This window comes from Zingiber officinale, chromosome 6A (assembly GCF_018446385.1).
Source record: "Zingiber officinale cultivar Zhangliang chromosome 6A, Zo_v1.1, whole genome shotgun sequence".
NCBI lineage: Eukaryota > Viridiplantae > Streptophyta > Magnoliopsida > Zingiberales > Zingiberaceae > Zingiber > Zingiber officinale.
The window spans coordinates 27,429,090-27,448,249 of record NC_055997.1 but is presented as its reverse complement, the minus strand read 5'-3'; the positions used below and the strand labels follow the sequence as shown (position 1 = coordinate 27,448,249).

Here is a 19,160-nt window from a genome sequence, read left to right as displayed (position 1 = left end):
TGTAAACCAAAATAGCTAAATCCAAATTCTTATTTACCAGGAACCCTAATTATTTCCATCATTCGGATTAAACCTAACAAACAAGATGAATAACATCTAACCACAAAAATCATTTTCATACTATCATCAATGCATCTACCCAAATCTAAAAAAAAAACTCACCCATATGCTGGATTCTCCACTGTTGACTTGAGGTTAGTGTGACCAAAAACTGGATGAAGCCACTGACCCCATCTCCTAATCTGCGAGCTTCTGATGGAGATGAGGTCTCTGCCGACCCTCCTCCCCCTTGAATCTAGTCCGGCAGAGGGAAGCTAGCGGCCGGCGATCGGAGCAACACCGCTAGATCACAAAAGGAGACGATGCCTCAAGGCCGGTGGAAAATCCAGCGACTCAACCCAGGTGATGATAGCATCCGTGGCTATGATCCACTCTCTCGGCGTCGGCTGCTCGTGTGAATGAACGATGACGGGTAGCAGCATCTGGTGTTGGCTGTGGCGACCAGGAGCAACGCGAGAAGAAAAGGAGAAGACATGGCCGAGATAATGGCTAGGGCACGGCTTGGCACAACCAATCAAGCATAAAACTCGACACTAGCCAGCAGTCGGAGAAAGTGTTGGTTGTGGCGCTCGGGTGGCTGGCGGCTAGGACACAAGAGGAAGATGGCCGCCGGAAATCGGGTGGTGCCGACCGGTCAAGTCGACGTCGCTGGAGGGGAGAGAGGGAGACAGTGGCGCTAGGGATGAGGAGCGGCTCGGACGGCGGTGACTCATGCTCGCCGGCGCTTGGGCAAGGACAGAGGAGAAGGAGACTGCCAGCGCTAGGAGGTTAGGGCACGGGATGAGTTCGGCGGAGGAGAAGAGGAAAGGCGCGCGGTGAGGGTTGGGGCACGGCGACAGAAGAGGAGAAAAAGAAATAAAGAAACAAAAAAACAAAAAAAAAAGGAAAAATGAAACTTTTCCTCGCTTAAATCGGGTAACCTAAACAGGTTTTTCCGGGCCCCATTTTAATCCCCGTAAACTTAGTCATACGAGCTCTGAAAAATTCCCGAAAAATTTCCAAAAATTCCAGAAAAATCCCTTATCATTATTCACTAATTTTTCAGTATTTTACACAAAGATAGTATACGTGACTCACCTCGGATCCGAAATAGATCACAACATCGTCAACAATGACAATGGAAACCAATCCAGACATCCTACGAATACCAAAATCATCAAGTCCCTGAAAACATCTAAGGCTCTGCAAGCTCTACTGGTAAAAGCAAGAGCTCACAATGTCCGTACTAAGATATTCCTAACCATAAGATCTCTGACAATAACTCTGAAATCTAATCACCAACAATATAAATCACCAAAGAATAGATCCTTCAGTGTGAGAGCAACGCTCCATCACAGGAAATACCATATATGTGGGAGCAACGCTCTACCACAAGAAATCCTCAATATGTGGGAGCAACGCTCCACCACAACCAAATCCGTAATATGCATCTACAATATATATATGGGGGCAATACTCTGCTACAAGCAATCCACAATAGGTCGGAGCAACGCTCCACCACAAACGATCCATAACATGTGGGAGCAACGCTCCACCACAAACAATCCAAGATATGTGGGAGCAACGCTCCACCACATTTAATCCATAAGTGCCCAAAGCACCTAACTATCCAGCTAGAGACTCCACGAGATCTCTCTACCACATATCACTGTGGTTAGCCTAGGGTATAACAACCTAGTAAGCAAATCAAATCCATAGTCAACTCTATCATCATCCTAGTGGGTCGATCCCCACTAATAGGAGAATTAGTTGACAGGGTAATACAACTAATAACATAATGTAGACACTCAACATTCTACATTCAACATAGATAGAATCATCATGATGCTACCAACCATACACCTAGCACACGTGCACACACAACATATGTATGATCGACATAATCCTCCAATTAGTACACACCCAACATACTCACAACATAGGTATAAATCCTCGTGATACCTCCAACAATGCATACTGAACCCGTGTGCATATATCAACATAGGTATAATCGACAATACACCTCAAACAACACTCACATGACATATATACACCTATGCCAAGAATATAATCAACGTAATACTTCCAACAAATCATAATCGACACGAGTGTACACACAGAACAAATATAATGAACAAGATACCTCGAATATTACATCAAACACATCTGCACATATCACAACTCAGATTAAATCGATAAGATACCTCTAATAAAACACTCAAACACATGTGCACATTTCACAGCATAGATTTAATCGACAAAATACCTCCAATAAACCAATCAGACCACTCAGGTATAATCTACTAGAAACCTACAACAATCATAACTGGAAAAGTATACACCCTCTACATGCAATTAGACCGTCCATCATAACACTCCTACAACACATAATAATCATATGTACACACCACATATATATGCAGAATCAGCATATTTAATCCAATCAACATGGCATTCCCCATGCTACCTTCTATGTTATCCAACTAGGTACATATAGTCAAAAATGAAAGTCCACATGGAATAGGATACATCGATCCTCTATAGACTGACCAAACCGATAATGGTATACCGCTAATTCAGTCTTCTCCCCGTCAGTACAAGTCATGTACCCAATATACTCAAGATATCCAACCCAGCACAAATCACCCAAAGATCAGCATTTTTATAAAATAGAGTAAGTCGATCCCCTGTTGATCGGACCAACCAAAACAATGAATCGGTGATCGACTATCTTAATCTAATAAATGTACATTAATCCTCCGCAATCACAAAGGTATATCGATCTACGACTACCCAAGTCGACAAACATAAATCAGTCTTCTACTTACCGATCTAACAAGAGTAAATCAATATTTACTGATGAAATTAACTAAGAGAAAATGGTATACTACTGGCTAGGTCAACATAAAGATATAGATACTATCCACTACCCAGCTAATAATAGAAGAGGCTGGTATGTGCCTCAATCTTCTAACCAACTAGTAGTAAAAGAAGCTAAAACTACTGGTGTATGATATGAAAAATCACCAGAAACTGTAATCCTTGATCTCTAATAGGGTCGATCATCATCAGTGGCTAACCCATCACATGTAATATGGGCTACAACATCAGACAGATACCAAATACAACGTGCTAATACATTTCATAACTATCATAGTCAACAATGCATACACTAACAAAAGTATATGCTAACAATATACCAACATACCTCCTATAGCTTGGAGATATCCTGTTGCTGCCAGGTCCCAAAATCCGAAAAGTCACATCGAGAAAACTAAAACATGAAATCCAAAACACGGGATATAAGACTCGTAAACCGTGCTCTGATACCAAATAAATTGGTATCAGATAAATCTCGAAAATCCAGAACACATAGCAAGTATCGTAAACTTGGCTCTGATATCACTAAATTGTCACGCCCCGAGGAAGTCCCTGTCCAAAGAAATTTCGACAGCACCTCCCCTGTACGAGTGACAATCTGAAACATTTCTATAGACACAATATACATCAGCCACAGGCGGCTGGAACATACACACAACCACGCAGTTTATATGCAGCCTACTTGGCTGATGCCACAAAAATACAACCATGCAGTTATATGTAAATCTAACAGCCCACTCGGATGTACCAAAACCAATCACAGCGGAAATCCAATAGACAACACATACAACTATAAACGAAGACTGCTAGCCGGCTAGGCTTACACCACACAATAACACAATACTTCGAAAATAAAACCAGAACACAAAGCCAAATACACACATATCATATACCAAGATAAAAATAAACAAAAATACGGAGACTAGTCTTCTAATGTGGCGTGGGGACCGGTAAATAGGATACTCCAAGCGACTCCATAAACAACCTGGTACCTGAAAAAGATAATGTCCACGGGGGTGAGTTCAACAACTCAGCGGGTAACAACTGATATGCATAATAAAGAAAATAACAACCAGCACTGATCATGCGTACAATCTCCTGATACAAGAAGGGTAACTGCAACTGAAATAAGCAGGAGAAAACTGTACTAACCAAGACCAGGGTATAAGTACAACAGGGTCGTCAGACCGAGAGTGTCATATATCCTGTGTGCATGTCAATCATATGCATCCATATAAATGCAGCAAATACAAACAATAAATGTATCATGCATATGATGCCAATGTCATGGTCACCCCTGACACCAGTCAGCCATCTCACACACAATGGTGAGACCGAGTGGGTAGGGTTGTGACAACCGTGCACTCTGCCATCACTGCTCCTGATGAGTGCCCGAGTGAACGGGATATTGTCGAAGTACACCTATCCTCCTACCCCAAATCATAAATGGGAGAACTCAATGCTCTCATCTCCCGGTACACGATGACAGGGAGGAATCTCTGCCAGCTACCACGCTGCATCACACTACCCATGAGCGGACCAACGAAGCCAAACAGAGTCCAATCGCCTGCCGGCTACCACGCTGCTACACTAAACCAGCGGAGCCAAACAGAGCAAAACTGTCTGTCGGCTACCACGCTGAGTCACTAGACCAACGGAGCCAAACAGCAGAACTGCCACGCACCTGTCTGATATACCACTAACCCATGAGTGGTGGCGTGTACAGATACATGTAACTGACGATGTGCTCGACAATAATGGAGTAGACTATCGCACAGTATGCAATCATGCGAGATGATGCATGACACTAAACATGACAATATCCTGAACAGCATAGCAATATCCATATATAAATATAAAATGTGTACCATATGACAATAAATCAAATCAAAGGTACACAGATCAGATAAGGTATCAAAAACCCTAGGTCCTGAACATAATATATAACATGATTGTGTCACTACCCTATAAACATGTATAATCAGATAAGTACTAACATGATGTGCATAATAAATAAACAAACAAGCATGTAATAGATCGGGTAGTGATCAACCGAAGCAAAAAAGAAACACAATCATTGCTATTTGTTAAAAACATTACTATGCATATCAAATGACATAAAGTCAAAGTACCCGCCTCCAATAAGAAAAGGTCGTATCCGGTCCAATCCGACGTCGAGATGTCCGTCTCAAGTCAAAGTCCTGTGTCACCAATATATACATTTTTATTTAGCTAAAATTCAATAAATAGCTAAATTAAATCCGTACGACTAATTGAGGGTAAAACCCTAATCACATCATCCAACCACAATACGTATCCAAATTCCTACACCATACCTCAAGCTCAACCACTGTTGAACACAGAACAAGGTGAGCTGATTGCTGCTGGAAACAAGGTATACCACAACAAGACCTCCTTGCTGAAGTTTTCCCCATAACGCACCACACTTGGCTGGAATCCTACCTACTCAACAGATCAAGATGAGATCAACAGGAAGATCACATATCAGAACTAGACTAGAGATTATTAATTCAAGCAACAACCTAATTCTAGTAATAACCTGTTCTCAGCACCACTTCCTCTTCAACAGCTACCAAGAGCCATGGATCGAGTGGAGTCAACAACAAGCTACTAATACAATGGTAGCCGGAACCAACCTAGGTCACTACCTTCCAACAAACCAAGCACCGAATCAAACCATACAAAGATCATATACCCAAATAAAAAATCTAAGGCAGAACACCTACCTACCAGTTGCATCGGAGCAACCAAACACCCTCGGAAACCACAGATCGGAAACTAGGGCTCGGCTGAAATGCTGCCAAATCGCAGCAGAGGGGGCGGCCATCTGCCGGCACTTGGGCAGAGCGATTGCAGTGTCGGCACCGTCGGGTGTGAGTCCACAGTGGACGGCAGCGATGAAATCCTCGACAAAGAGGAAGAAATCGGTGTCAGAAAACTATGGCACAATGTGGAGAAGGTCGGCGCTAGGACTGAGGAGCGGCTCGACCGGCGATGGCTCACGCATCGCCGTCGCTTGGGTAGGAAAGGTGAAGAGTGGAAGAGAGCGCCATTGCCGCTGTGGCGACGCGATAAAGAGGAGGAGAAGGCACGGCTAGGGCACGGGATGGCGTGGAGAAGATGAGAAGATGAAAAGGAGAAAAAGGAAAAGATCGGTGAGGCTTTAATTGTGAGGAAGAAAGGAAAACCGTCGTCGGTTAGGGCACGGAGGAGACAGCTGTTGGTACAATCGACCTAGGTTTTGATGTGTGTGTCAAAGAGTTTAAGTTAGGCTTTCATATGTATTTGATATGTGTTTGAGTTATGCAGGACTTGGTGGAACACATAAGGACTTGGTGTGACCAAGTTCGGGAAGCTCATCCAAGGGCTCGGATCGTTGAGTCGGTGAAGGATGATGTGGAAGACATCCGAGGGACCGAGCTGACGAGGAGCAATGGAGTGGAGCCGAAGGAAGTGGACTTCAAGGCAGCGTGAAGGATGGCACGGAGAGGAGCCGCGGGCTCGGGTGCATTTGAGGGACGAAGGCCGAGGAAGAGGACTTCAAAGGCGACTCCGGAAAGAATGAGAGGAGTGAATGTACTGGGACCAGTCGACTGGTCATGAGACCAGTCGACTGATCCAGCTTCACAGAATGCACAGAAGCATTCTGTGCTTGTCGACTAAGGGGACCAGTCGACTGGTACATGACCGTTGGCAGAAAACGGGCTCTAAAGAGAGCCATTGGCGTTGCCTAACGGCTAGCACCAGTCGACTGGTGCATGGACCAGTCGACTGGTGTCAGGGTTTGAGTTGATTGGTGATCAACTCTTTCCTCTTACTTAAGGAGAGCTTTGGGGCATTGAAGGGGTTACTGATACTCATTGTAAACCTTCTGAATCTTGCCCAAAGCTTCTAAGCCAACTCTCTTCCTTCTAGCTCAAAGTTTCATCTTGTAAAGAGGAAGAGAACTTTGTGAGAGGTTTGCTCCACCGAGAAGGAGAAGCTTTAGCCGGAGATTGCCGGGGACTGATCCACCAAAGGATCAAGGGCTCGTCCACCTCAAGGACACGTCGTGGAGTAGGAGCAAGCAATCTCCGAACCACGTTACATCGAGCGTGTTAGCGTTTGTATTCTCGTTTGTGTTTCATTGTTTTAGTTTCTATATTTCCGCTTGCGCAAACTAACGTATTGTAGAGAAGAAATCGATTTAGGGGTGGCCTCGCTATCCAACCCCCCTTCAAGCCGGCCACCGATCCTCCAACAATTGGTATCAGAGCAAGGTTACTCTTCAACGGACTAATCGCCAAGAAGAACGAAATCATCAAATGGCCGGCTCAAACATTCATCCACCCAAATTCGAAGGAGACTTCTCTTGGTGGAAGAAGAAAATGGAGGTATTCTTCGAAACCGATTTTGATATTATGCTAATCATGGAAATTGGTTTCGAAGTACCTAGGGATCCAGACAACAAGATACTTGAGAAAATAAGGTGGAGCAAGAAACAAAGGGAAGAACATCTAGCAAATTCGAGAGTCATCCATCATCTACTACATGTTCTTCCCCAACAAGAAGTAACAAGAGTTGGAACCTACTCAAGTGCCAAGGAGTTGTGGGAGAAGCTAGTGGAGCTTCATGAAGGCACATCGGAGGCTAAATTGGCAAGAAGAGATCTCCTCCGAACTCAACTCAACAATGTAAAGCTTGAGAAGGGAGACAAGGTATCTACACTTCATGCTAAATTTAAAGAAATCTTAAGTGGACTAACAAGTGTAGGTGAGAAACTCTCCAACCGGGACATCATAATGAAAGCTATCAATGCTTTCCCAAGATCCTCGACATGGAGCTCCATTGTAGATTCATTCTACATTTCAAAGGATCTAGAGAAGAGCTCTCTAGATGAATTCTTCTCAACCATGGAGCTTCACGAAACAAGGGTTGAAGGATTAGAGGGAGAAGCAAATAGATCAAGAGGAGTAGCCCTTGTAGCAAACAAGGGAAAGGGGAAGAAGAAAGCTCCATCTCCATCATCTTCCGATTCCGAGGAATCAAGTGCCTCAATGGATAGTGACCAAGAGGCGTATATGGTAAGGAAAATGAGAAGAGCTTTTAGAAATTTTTCATCTAACAAATCTCATGCTAGGAAAAACTCAAGAAGCAAAAGTAGGACAAGGAAGATAATTTGCTACAATTGCCAAGGAGAAGGACACATAAGAGATGATTGTCCTCTCTTGAAAAAGAAGGAAGGGAAGAAGAAGAAGGAGAAGACAAAAGAAAAGGGGAAGAAGGCTCAAAACCTAAAAGCAACATGGGATGATCCTTCATCTTCATCGGAGGAAGAAGAGCATCACATAGTCAATTTTGCTCTCATGGGGATTGATGATGTAGCCTCCACCTCATCCGAGCAAGAAGAAGGAAGGAGCTCAAGTGAAGATGAAGAGGGGAGCTCAAGTGAAGGGGGAGGTAAATCAGCGGATTCGGACTTCTCGGTAAGTGAGGTACATAATCTTCCTCCCCATATTTTAATTAAAATTATTTCAAGCACAAATGATGATTTGTTTAAGGCAAAAAGAAAGAACAAATCTTTGAAAAATGACATTTGCATGCTTAAAGAAAAATTAGAATCCTTGCCTATTAGGGATGATGATTTGCATGCTTCCTCTACAAGTTCAAATGATTCATGTTTAGAAGAGGAAAATAGGAAATTAAGGGAAAAAGTAGAATACCTCACCATAGCCCTTAGAAAATTTGAAATTGGCTCAAAAACCCTAAATATGATCATTGGGAGCCAAAGGGCAAGTTTTAAGAAAAATGGGATAGGATACAATGAACAAAATAATGAAAAGACCTATCATTGTCTACTTGCTAGGGGGCAATCCAAGACAAAGACCATAGATAGGAAATGGATCCCCAAAGAGTACTTGGTCAACCCAATTAGAAAGAATTTCTATTGGGTGCCAAAATCAATCCTCAAGGGTTAAGAGGATTTTATGGCAAGTCAACCATGGAACTCAATAATTCAAATTTTTCCTATATGGTTGACTTGAGACCTTAAGGGGGAGGACTTAGCCTTGATAGAAATTTATGATCAAGAGGGCTAAGTAGAGGTTACCTTTATCTCACAATGATTTGTATTATTTTCTAACCATGAATGTGAGATATTAGGATGATACAAGTAATTCACTTATGCTTATGGCATTTTGATGAGTTATGAAGTGTATCAATGTTTAGTGATCATAGGCCAACTATGGGGAAAGCAAATGTTTAATTAATGAACATCTTGCCCATAGATCATAGTTGGACATTTCAAATGTTTTGAAAACAATTCTATGTTTTATTTATTGTGGTCTAGCTATTTTAAAACATATGATTGCAAAACTGAGCTTGAAATTGATACAAACTTGCATGTTTTCGATATTTTTGAAACTTGGTCAAAATTTTGAAAATAGGTTGACTTTTCATGAAAACATATTTTTCTTAGTTAAATAACATTATAATAAATATGTGTTCAAAATTTCATGATTTTTTGAATTTTCTAGAATTTTTTATGGATTTCTGAAGTTGGCTGCCGTAGGCTGAAATTGATGTTCAGTTTGTGCCAGTCGACTGGTGCAGATACCAGTCGACTGGTACCAGCCTTTCAGCATTCTGTTGGTCTTTAAAATCAAATTTTTGGTTCAAATTTGGTTGGAACTGATACCATAGTATGTGTACGTATCTGGTACAATATTTTTGATGGTGTCAAAGGGGGAGAAATGGGTAGGTTTAAGTTAGAAATCTACTTGGGTGCAAATCTTTGAAATTAAGATTAAGAGCATGTGTTAAGGGGGAGCTTGGGTTTTATGCTTCATATTTACATATTGCCTGTACCTTTCAAAGTTGTTATTGGTGCCTAACTTAAACATATTGTCACACATCAAAAAGGGGGAGATTGTTGGTACAATCGACTTAGGTTTTGATGTGTGTGTCAAAGAGTTTAAGTTAGGCTTTCATATGTATTTGATATGTGTTTGAGTTATGCAGGACTTGGTGGAACACATAAGGACTTGGTGTGACCAAGTTCGGGAAGCTCATCCAAGGGCTCAGATCGTTGAGTCGGTGAAGGATGATGTGGAAGACATCCGAGGGTCCGCGCTGACGAGGAGCAATGGAGTGGAGCCGAAGGAAGTGGACTTCAAGGCAGCGTGAAGGATGGCACGGAGAGGAGCCGCGGGCTCGGGTGCATCTGAGGGACGAAGGCCGAGGAAGAGGACTTCAAAGGCGACTCCGGAAAGGATGAGAGGAGTGAATGTACTGGGACCAGTCGACTGGTCATGGGACCAGTCGACTGATCCAGCTTCACAGAATGCACAGAAGCATTCTGTGCTTGTCGACTAAGGGGACCAGTCGACTGGTCCTAAGACCAGTCGACTGGTACATGACCGTTGGCAGAAAACGGGCTCTAAAGAGAGTCGTTGGCGTTGCCTAACGGCTAGCACCAGTCGACTGGTGCATGGACCAGTCGACTGGTGTCAGGGTTTGAGTTGATTGGTGATCAACTCTTTCCTCTTACTTAAGGGGAGCTTTGGGGCATTGAAGGGGTTACTGATACTCATTGTAAACCTTCTGAATCTTTCCCAAAGCTTCTAAGCCAACTCTCTTCCTTCTAGCCCAAAGTTTCATCTTGTAAAGAGGAAGAGAACTTTGTGAGAGGTTTGCTCCACCGAGAAGGAGAAGCTTTAGCCGGAGATTGCCGGGGACTGATCCACCAAAGGATCAAGGGCTCGTCCACCTCAAGGACACGTCGTGGAGTAGGAGCAAGCAATCTCCGAACCACGTTACATCGAGCGTGTTAGCGTTTGTATTCTCGTTTGTGTTTCATTGTTTTAGTTTCTATATTTCCGCTTGCGCAAACTAACGTATTGTAGAGAAGAAATCGATTTGGGGGTGACCTAGCTATCCAACCCCCCTTCAAGCCGGCCACCGATCCTCCAACAACAACGTCAAGCATAGGGCACGCACGAGTTCGGTGGGGGAGGAAGGAAATAAGAATAAAAGAAAATAAAATAAAAAGAAAAAGAAAACAACTTTTCCTCGCTTAAATGGGGTACCTAAACAGGCTTTCCCCGGGGCCCCATTTCTATCCCCGTAAACTCGTCCATACGAGTTTCGAAAAATTCTCGAAAAAATTTCAGAAAATTCAGAAAATTCCCTTATCATTATTCACCATTTTTCGATATTTTACAAAAATGACCCTTCTTGCCACAGTTGAAGCAAGTCAACTTGCTCATAGGTCTTTGTCCATATCTCTTTCCTTTCTTCTTGATTTGGTTTTTAACAGCAATAGCACTAGCCTCCTTTCCTTTTCCCTTTCCTTTCTTAAACCATATTTTCTTATTCTTGGAACCAGAACCTTCAGCTACAAAAGCTTGACCAGAAATTCTTGCGGATTCAATCCTCTCCGCCTCAAGTTCAACATGGCGTGAGACATCAGTGAAAGTCTTGATACTCTCACTGTGGGTCAGATTCTGTTTCATCGTTTCCCAAGAATCAGGAAGGAAACGGATAACTGCTTGAAACTGTCATTCATCAGTAAACGCATGACTAGCAGTCTTAAGCTCTCGAATCATGTTACCTATCTCCCTGAGATGTTGGGTCATGGTAACATTCGAGTGCTTTTTACAACTATCAAACTTGATAGTTAGTTGATTGAGCTTACTCAGACTGACTCCACTGTACTTCTCTCTAAGGGCTACCCAGACAACATGTGCAGATGACAATGGCTCATATTCAAATATCAGGTCATCCACCATTGAACTAATCAATATACTCTTAGTAATCGAGTCCTTCCTTTTCCATGCCTTATATGCATCAAGGTCACGTCTGTGCTGTGCTGTAGAACTATCAATCGGTTCCTCCATGATTTGATTTACAGCCTCTAGAACTTCTTGTTCCTCAAGAATGTATTGTATCTTGAGGTGCCAGATTTTATATTTATCCCCATATAATTTTTCACCCTTATTGAGTTCAGCTATGGTGTTTTAGTTTCCATGATCTATATAAATAAATACATTATTTATTATTTCAGTGTAATTCATATATGTGCAATTATTTATCGACTCAGTGAAAATTAGAGTTAGTTTACAAAATCAAGTGATAACATTGTTTTCACTCATCATTTGTATGTTCTAATCTAATTAACATTGATCAATCATATTACACATATCCCATCTAATGAACGAATCATTATTAAAATGAACTAATCATTTTTCATATGAACTAATCATATGGATATATGAACGAATCATATTCTCATGAACTAATCATGTCATGAAATGAATTAATCATTTTCAAGTTTGTTAACATATAACATAACTTTTCATTATATAATTCTGTTCGTACATAACGACAGAAATTATTACATGACTCATAAACTAGATGAGCTAATACTATTCGTACATAATGACAGTAAACAGAACACTAATAAACTAGATAGGTCAGCATTGCTCCCACTAGGACAAACACTAGTGCAGCAGCCAATATTATCCCTATTAACCTAGACTCATTTGGGATAATCTCAGCTAGGGCAGCTTTAGGATTCTCCATCAGATTCATTTTTGGATCTTCCTCAGACTCTTCAGGTTCTTCTTCACCCAAATGGTGAAGCAGCTCCTCACACAGTTCTGAATATGTGGCGCACCCTTCATGACATCCCCATACATAGTCTGCTATTATCCTAGGATACTCTGACAATGATTGCATCAATGTCCAGATCCTATAACTGTCCAGGACTGGAAACTCTTTTTGCTTAAGTTTCCAGAACAGTTTATCAAGCCTTTTTACATGTCCGTCAACTCCATAAGCAGACTTATACTATATCTCCTAAATCTCCTCTCGGAGCTGGTTTCGCCGCACTTCGCGATGAGTCAATATGGTAATAGTCCGTACCATCTGAAAAATTGAATTTAAATAAGTCAGTACAAAACCGACTAACCAGTACAAAACCAATTTAATTCAATTCATACAGGCATAATACCATCATTATAAATCAAGAAAAATAAATTTTCTTGATTTTCAGGAGTTTAAGTCGACTGACCCATTGGACCGGTCAATCAGGAGTTCGGATCTTAAGCTTAGTTTATTGTCCTCATTAGAACTAATCTAATTGGACAGGGATTTCTGACCTATGTTCTGTTATTGTTTAAGATCATTTGAGTCAATTTCAGACTTGTTGATCAAACTTAGGTCTGTTTGATTCGTCCAATTGCCTATTGGATCAAGTTTGAGTCATTAGAACAAATCTAATGTTTTTGATCAAATCTGACACAACAGAACTAATCTGGTCATATTTGATCAACCCAACTTTTGTAATCAAGATTATCCCAATTAATTCAATAATAAACTGAACTGGTTAAATCAATAAATAATTTGAACCAACTTTAGGTATCATTGAATCAAACTGATCTGCTTAAATTAAATAATAATTTAAACCAGACTTGAGTTTGATTGGACAAGTTGGTAGGGTTCCATTTTCAATAAATTGAACCATAAATTAATTAAATATTTATTTATTAATTAATAATACATAACTATATGCATTTAATTAATTAATAAATATATTTAATTAATATTCACAGTTTATATATATGTGAAGAAAAATAAAAAAAATTACATGCACGTGCACCTTTTTTTTTCTTCTTACACGTTTTATTGTGCTTCGTGAAAACACTGTACATCTCAATTTTTTAATCGATTCATGAATCGATTCAGTGAGTGTACTGTGCTTTCCAAACTTTAATCGATTCATGCACAGTGTTGAATCAATTCAACACTGTGCTTCGTCAAAAATGACAGTGTTCACACTTTTGATTTCTCTTCCATCGATTGAAGAATCGATTCAGTGAGCATTTTTTTCACTGTGTGATTTTGAATCGTTTCAAATGTAATTTCAATTAATTCAATTCAATTGAATCAATTGGTTAATCGATTCAATTGATGAACAGTATGCACTATTTATCTTCTTCTTTGCGACAGAAGAAGAAAAAATGCGAGAGTGATCTCCGCGTTGATTTTCATGCTTTCAAAACCATGCTATGATACCATTGTAGGATCTGAGAGCATGAAACAAAAACTAAATAAAGCGGTAACCACTCACAGTGATCTCTCGAAGAAATCGTCAAAGAACCGACGGAGATGTCGTTGCTGCTGTCGCTGAGAAGATCACCTCACGGAACCTCCTCGAACTCTTTCACGAATCAAATCCCGGCCTTTGGACGTTCTCTGACGCTCACACACGATCACCTCACAGTTTGGCAGTGCTCTCTAATCACCTTCGCAAAACCTTCTGCTCCATCCTTTTGATCTGTGCTTGGATGCTCCTTTTATAGGAAGGATGAGGAAGACGAAGGGGAAAGGATACCCCTTTGTCTCCTTGGCGTTTGCAGCAAATAGGAGTTTGCAGCGACGAAAGAGACGAACCCTTTTGTCTCCTATAATGTCCAACATACTATCCTCTGATTTATAAATTATGGACTAGAAGATCCCACTTATAATTAAACATATTGATTGAATGCTTCTCAATCTTGACACTAAGATGGGCTCATAGTCACTTTAATGAAAATGAATTGAATATTTTAATTTATTTTAAAATGCTTTAGAATTTTACCAAATCTCATTTAGTTTAAGAAAGCATTCCCTTTATTTATTCACCCTTAATCTTTAAGGTTCCTCAAAATACAAATCCCAATTGATATGCAAATTATGTAATTTTTCTATCTAGAAATTAATTATTGAATTATTTTCAATTTTTTGACTTGTAAACTCTCTCCATTGTTATAACAAGGGGTTATTGATTTCTTATCCATTTAAAATTTAAAAGACGATGCTCGTGGATTTCATTAATTTATTCCTACCTAGTGGGTGTCCTATAGTTTTGGTTTGCTTATGGGGTGTCCACCCATATGTGAGAACCATAAATTTCCTCTAAACTTTGGTTGAGTCACTAAGCCACTCAATTTCTAAAATAACCAATCTAAACTCATCAACTTTAACCAAAAAAACATGTTGCCCCTCATCCATTCAAACTCGCCTATCTATCCAAAAGATTATTTTAGCCTTGTAATCTCATTGAAAAAGACTAACACACCTTTTTAAACTTTTAAAAAATAGCTAATTAAAATGTATTTTGGTCAAATTAATCATAAAATTACCAAATTAATATAATCTTTTTAAAAAATCTAAAATAAAATTTCACTTTTTTATAAAGAGAGTTAATCTTATTTAATTTTAGATCTTAAATTATTTTTACATTTAATTTATTGATTAATATAATGGACTATGAGCCCAAACTGACCTGTGCTCATGCTGAATAGGACAAAGCCCTTCTCAAGAATTGTGAATTAAATCTCTAATTATGCAAAATCAATTTTAAAAACTAACGTCCAGCATTTGAATTGTGAATTTAAGATATAAAGATTTTGACTTTGAAAGTCATGATGATAGGGCCCAAAAATCTTTAAAAAAATGGTATAACTTAAGTCATGTGAATTTTAAAAATTTACTAAGCATGGCTGTTGAGCTTTATATTGATTTCTAAAGATATTGAGAAGGGCATTTTAGAAAGCCAAATACCTTATTTTTGTTCAATAAAATTAGATTTATTTCTACCTTTTGTAAAGTTATTTGGTCATAAATATGTTATCTCTTTTTTTACTTGATTATTCCATTTTCAAACCAAATAGACAAATTATATCTTTCTGAACCATATATAAATACTACATAAATAAAAGTCTTTCTAAACAATTCTTGATTTTTAGATTGACAAAATGAAATAAAATGATTATAGTCTTTGATAACCAAGCTCTTAATTATTTTATTTACTACAATTTTACATGCATGCTCCAATATGCACCTTATACTTGGAGCATTCCAGTACCTCAATAACATACTATAAATCATCCAAACTCAAATTCCACTTTATTCAAATGTAGATTAAATGGCCTCAAATTGTGTCTGATGGTGGCCCCTTATTACAACAATAGCTAGGATTTTGTAGGGTGTGACACTCTTAAATAAGAACAGATTCAACCAACAACATGTAAACATTATCTTTCATTGTAGTTTTGGAATTGGTGAATGTGTCAATGTACTTGTATAATTCTTCTATTACCCTTGAAAAGTTTACTATTTTTTCAATTAAAAGTCGAGGTACTTGTGTTGGATTGAGACATTCTTTGTTATGATCCTTCCATGCATCTTCCACCATCTCCATAAGATTCTTATAAGCCTCTTTTTCATTTGTTGCAAACTCTTTCATGTAACATTCTACTGTTGAAGCTGCATGTTCTCTTTCCTGCTCAAGCTGCAAAATTCCAAAAGAAATTTTAAGAAAAAGATGTCCTTGAACATCTACCAAATAAATTAATCGTTTCAAATAATCACCTCATGTGAAGTTACATCATCCATGAGTCTACAAATCATAGTGCTAGCTTTAAGGATTTTAGGGAAGCTTGCAACCCACTCAAATACCTCCTTTGTTGCCACTTGATCCATGCCTACATAAGAGGCACAAATAAGCACAGGATATGCAGTGGAAACCAATGAGTTACTTAGATGTTCCTTTAGGGAGGGAATATATTTTTCAATGCCCCATTTGGCTTCTATGAAGTAAGATCTGGATAATGCTTTTATCTAGATGAGAGGAAACAATAAACTTAATTAGTTTATATTTGACAAGTTAATAAGAGACATTAATTATTTTTATGTACTTAAATATACCTCATCTTGAAGAAATGATACACGGTATTTCTCATCACTTTCTAGTACATTTTCAAAATCCTTGAAAGTCCTTAGCAACTTGAGATAGAAATCCTTCAAGTACTCTGGTACCTCATCAATGGCTTGAGGTTCCCACCTGGACTGAGTAAACTTAATATGCATAATTGATGGTCATAATATCTTAAATCTTTATAAAGAATGTCAAAATTAGTTTGAAATAAATTAGAAAATAATAACTATTTATTTGATGCCATATTGTTATATATTTGTTATTGATATCTGATCTTTAGATAATTATCAAAATAGTACTAGTTAGCTTATAGGTAACTCTAAGTTGTTTTGAAATGTTAGAAGTTATGTTCATATCTTCTTTAATTGAAAAATAAAGTAGGTGCTATTGTGTTTATTTTTATCGGAAGTAGGTCTATTTTTACTTTAAATGAATATCAAGAATATGTTCACTATTTGGTATAACAACTTACAATAATTAGCTCATAATTTTTTCATTTTATTTTGTTCTTAATTATTCTATTATAATTGGATCAGTAATTTATCATTTTATAACTTTCTTTTTTTATTGATTTTGAGTTGAATTTATTTTAGCTATGATGTTTTTATCAGCTATGTGGATTACTCAACTAATTATAATATTAAGCGAAATAAAATGTAGTAAAATAATGGATACGATAACTACCTTTGAATTGCCTCAGTTAATAGTTGGCTCTCTTGCAATGTACTATAATTATCATATATGTCATCCATAAGTGATAGAAATAAAATAACCTTGCTACAAATCAATCTTGCACGAGAATACTGAGGCTCAAAGTGCACATTAACTATCCAATAATAGCATTCCACCATTCGATCACGAGCAAAGTTTAGAGACTTAGCAAGTCCTAAATCATTCCACCATCTTCAAATATGTAAAAAAAAAACAATTAGTTTAAACTACATTAAAACATTATTTAGACAAATAAAACATTTCAATTACTAATATATATATATATATATATATAAGAGAATAGGTGAGATTGAAATCATTTATTCAACTTCTTTGGTATTCATACTTAATTCATGTAAGAAGTTTCAAGTACTCTAAAATTTCTTCATAAAAGAAAATTCAATTTGCTTACATTGAAATTTCCTTTAGTTCCTCTTTGTGAAGAGATTGTAGTAGATTGAAGTCCAGCTTTGCAAACTCTAATATTGCATCATTTTGTCTCTCAACCTCTTGATAAATTGGGATGTATTTTCTTGTCAGGAGTCTCCTATTTCTCCGACATAGCGGTGTCTCAAGGAAAAGTGACACCAATATCACTAAAGGTTGTTCAAGTTTGCCTAACAATGACGCAAGTCGACTCTTTGTAAATGAAATGGCTTCATCAAGTATATTCTCCCCATGTATCCTAAGGTAAGCAGCATTGTATAAGCTTAATAATCCCTTTACATCTTCATTCAATGTTGATTTGAAGCTTCCTTCCTCATCTATGAACCGGTTAAAAACATCTACAATAGTGGGAAGATACTAGTAATTGTCACACAATACTTCAAAATTAATAATATTATAGAGCAATCAATTTGATTAGTATGATCATCAATTTGTATAAGGATAACATGTAAACGTTCTAGCTTATAAGCAAAAGGTTTTAAGAATGATCTTTATATATATATATCTATATAGAGTGGTTTTTATATTGTTAGTTACCTGCAGACACGTAGGTTCCATGTTGCCTAAGCAATCGAAATCGAAGAGAAGTTTCATAAAGCCCATAGTTCTTAGCATCAGCCACAAAGATTAAACTAAGTGCAGCATTTATTTCTTTCTCAAAGTGATAATCCAATCCGAGCAACTGAATCGAGTCGACTAAATTCATAAGCTCTAATACATCACTGGTTTCTTGAAACAACTTCTTTATTTGCTCCTTGAGCTCCTCCGCTCTTTTGACGCTCACTTCCTGTGACATCACATATGATATTAGATTATCATATTAATGAAAGAAGTAGAGTAAGAAATATTGAATAAATGTGTGAAGATCATGAAATACCTTTGTAAGAGTAGGAGAAATATGTTGGATAAAATAATCACCCCAAACACTTGGATGATATTTCGATGTCTTACGAACTATCTCTTCATTGCTAGCAACTAGAGAGGTTGATTGTTTCTCCATCTTAATTAGAAACTTAATTAGGAAATATGACCAAGTGGCTTTGTGGTTGATACCTAGTTCTTTCTCTTGTTACTTATAAGCTCACACAATGCAAGTAGGAGTCTTTTTTTTTTAAAAAAAAGAGCATATGTAAGACCTATTTCATTAATTAAGTTTTTATGTTTTCATGGAAGAGGCATGGAAGTTAATTATTCAAAATTTTTCATTGGTTTTTCTAAGCTTATAATATCATAATCATTATTAATAATTATTAGAGCATATGTCACACATAAAAATAAAAGTAATTAATCAACAAAATTGAGTGCATAATGTGTAATTTAT

The 19,160-nt window shown here is 38.2% G+C and overlaps 1 protein-coding gene across 1 annotated transcript; it reads right to left on the bottom strand.

Annotated features, from left to right (window-relative positions):
- Window positions 1–15,769: 15,769 nt before the first annotated feature.
- LOC121993824 (alpha-humulene synthase-like) lies at window positions 15,770–18,869 on the bottom strand. Its single transcript, XM_042548124.1, has 7 exons — window positions 18,717–18,869; window positions 18,377–18,626; window positions 17,805–18,177; window positions 17,366–17,584; window positions 16,672–16,807; window positions 16,336–16,584; window positions 15,770–16,255 (listed from the first exon to the last, which is right to left on the bottom strand). The coding sequence occupies exons 1-7, from the start codon at window positions 18,837–18,839 to the stop codon at window positions 15,962–15,964; spliced, it is 1,644 nt and encodes a 547-aa protein (XP_042404058.1). The 5' UTR covers window positions 18,840–18,869; the 3' UTR covers window positions 15,770–15,961.
- Between the last annotated feature and the right edge of the window lie 291 nt (window positions 18,870–19,160).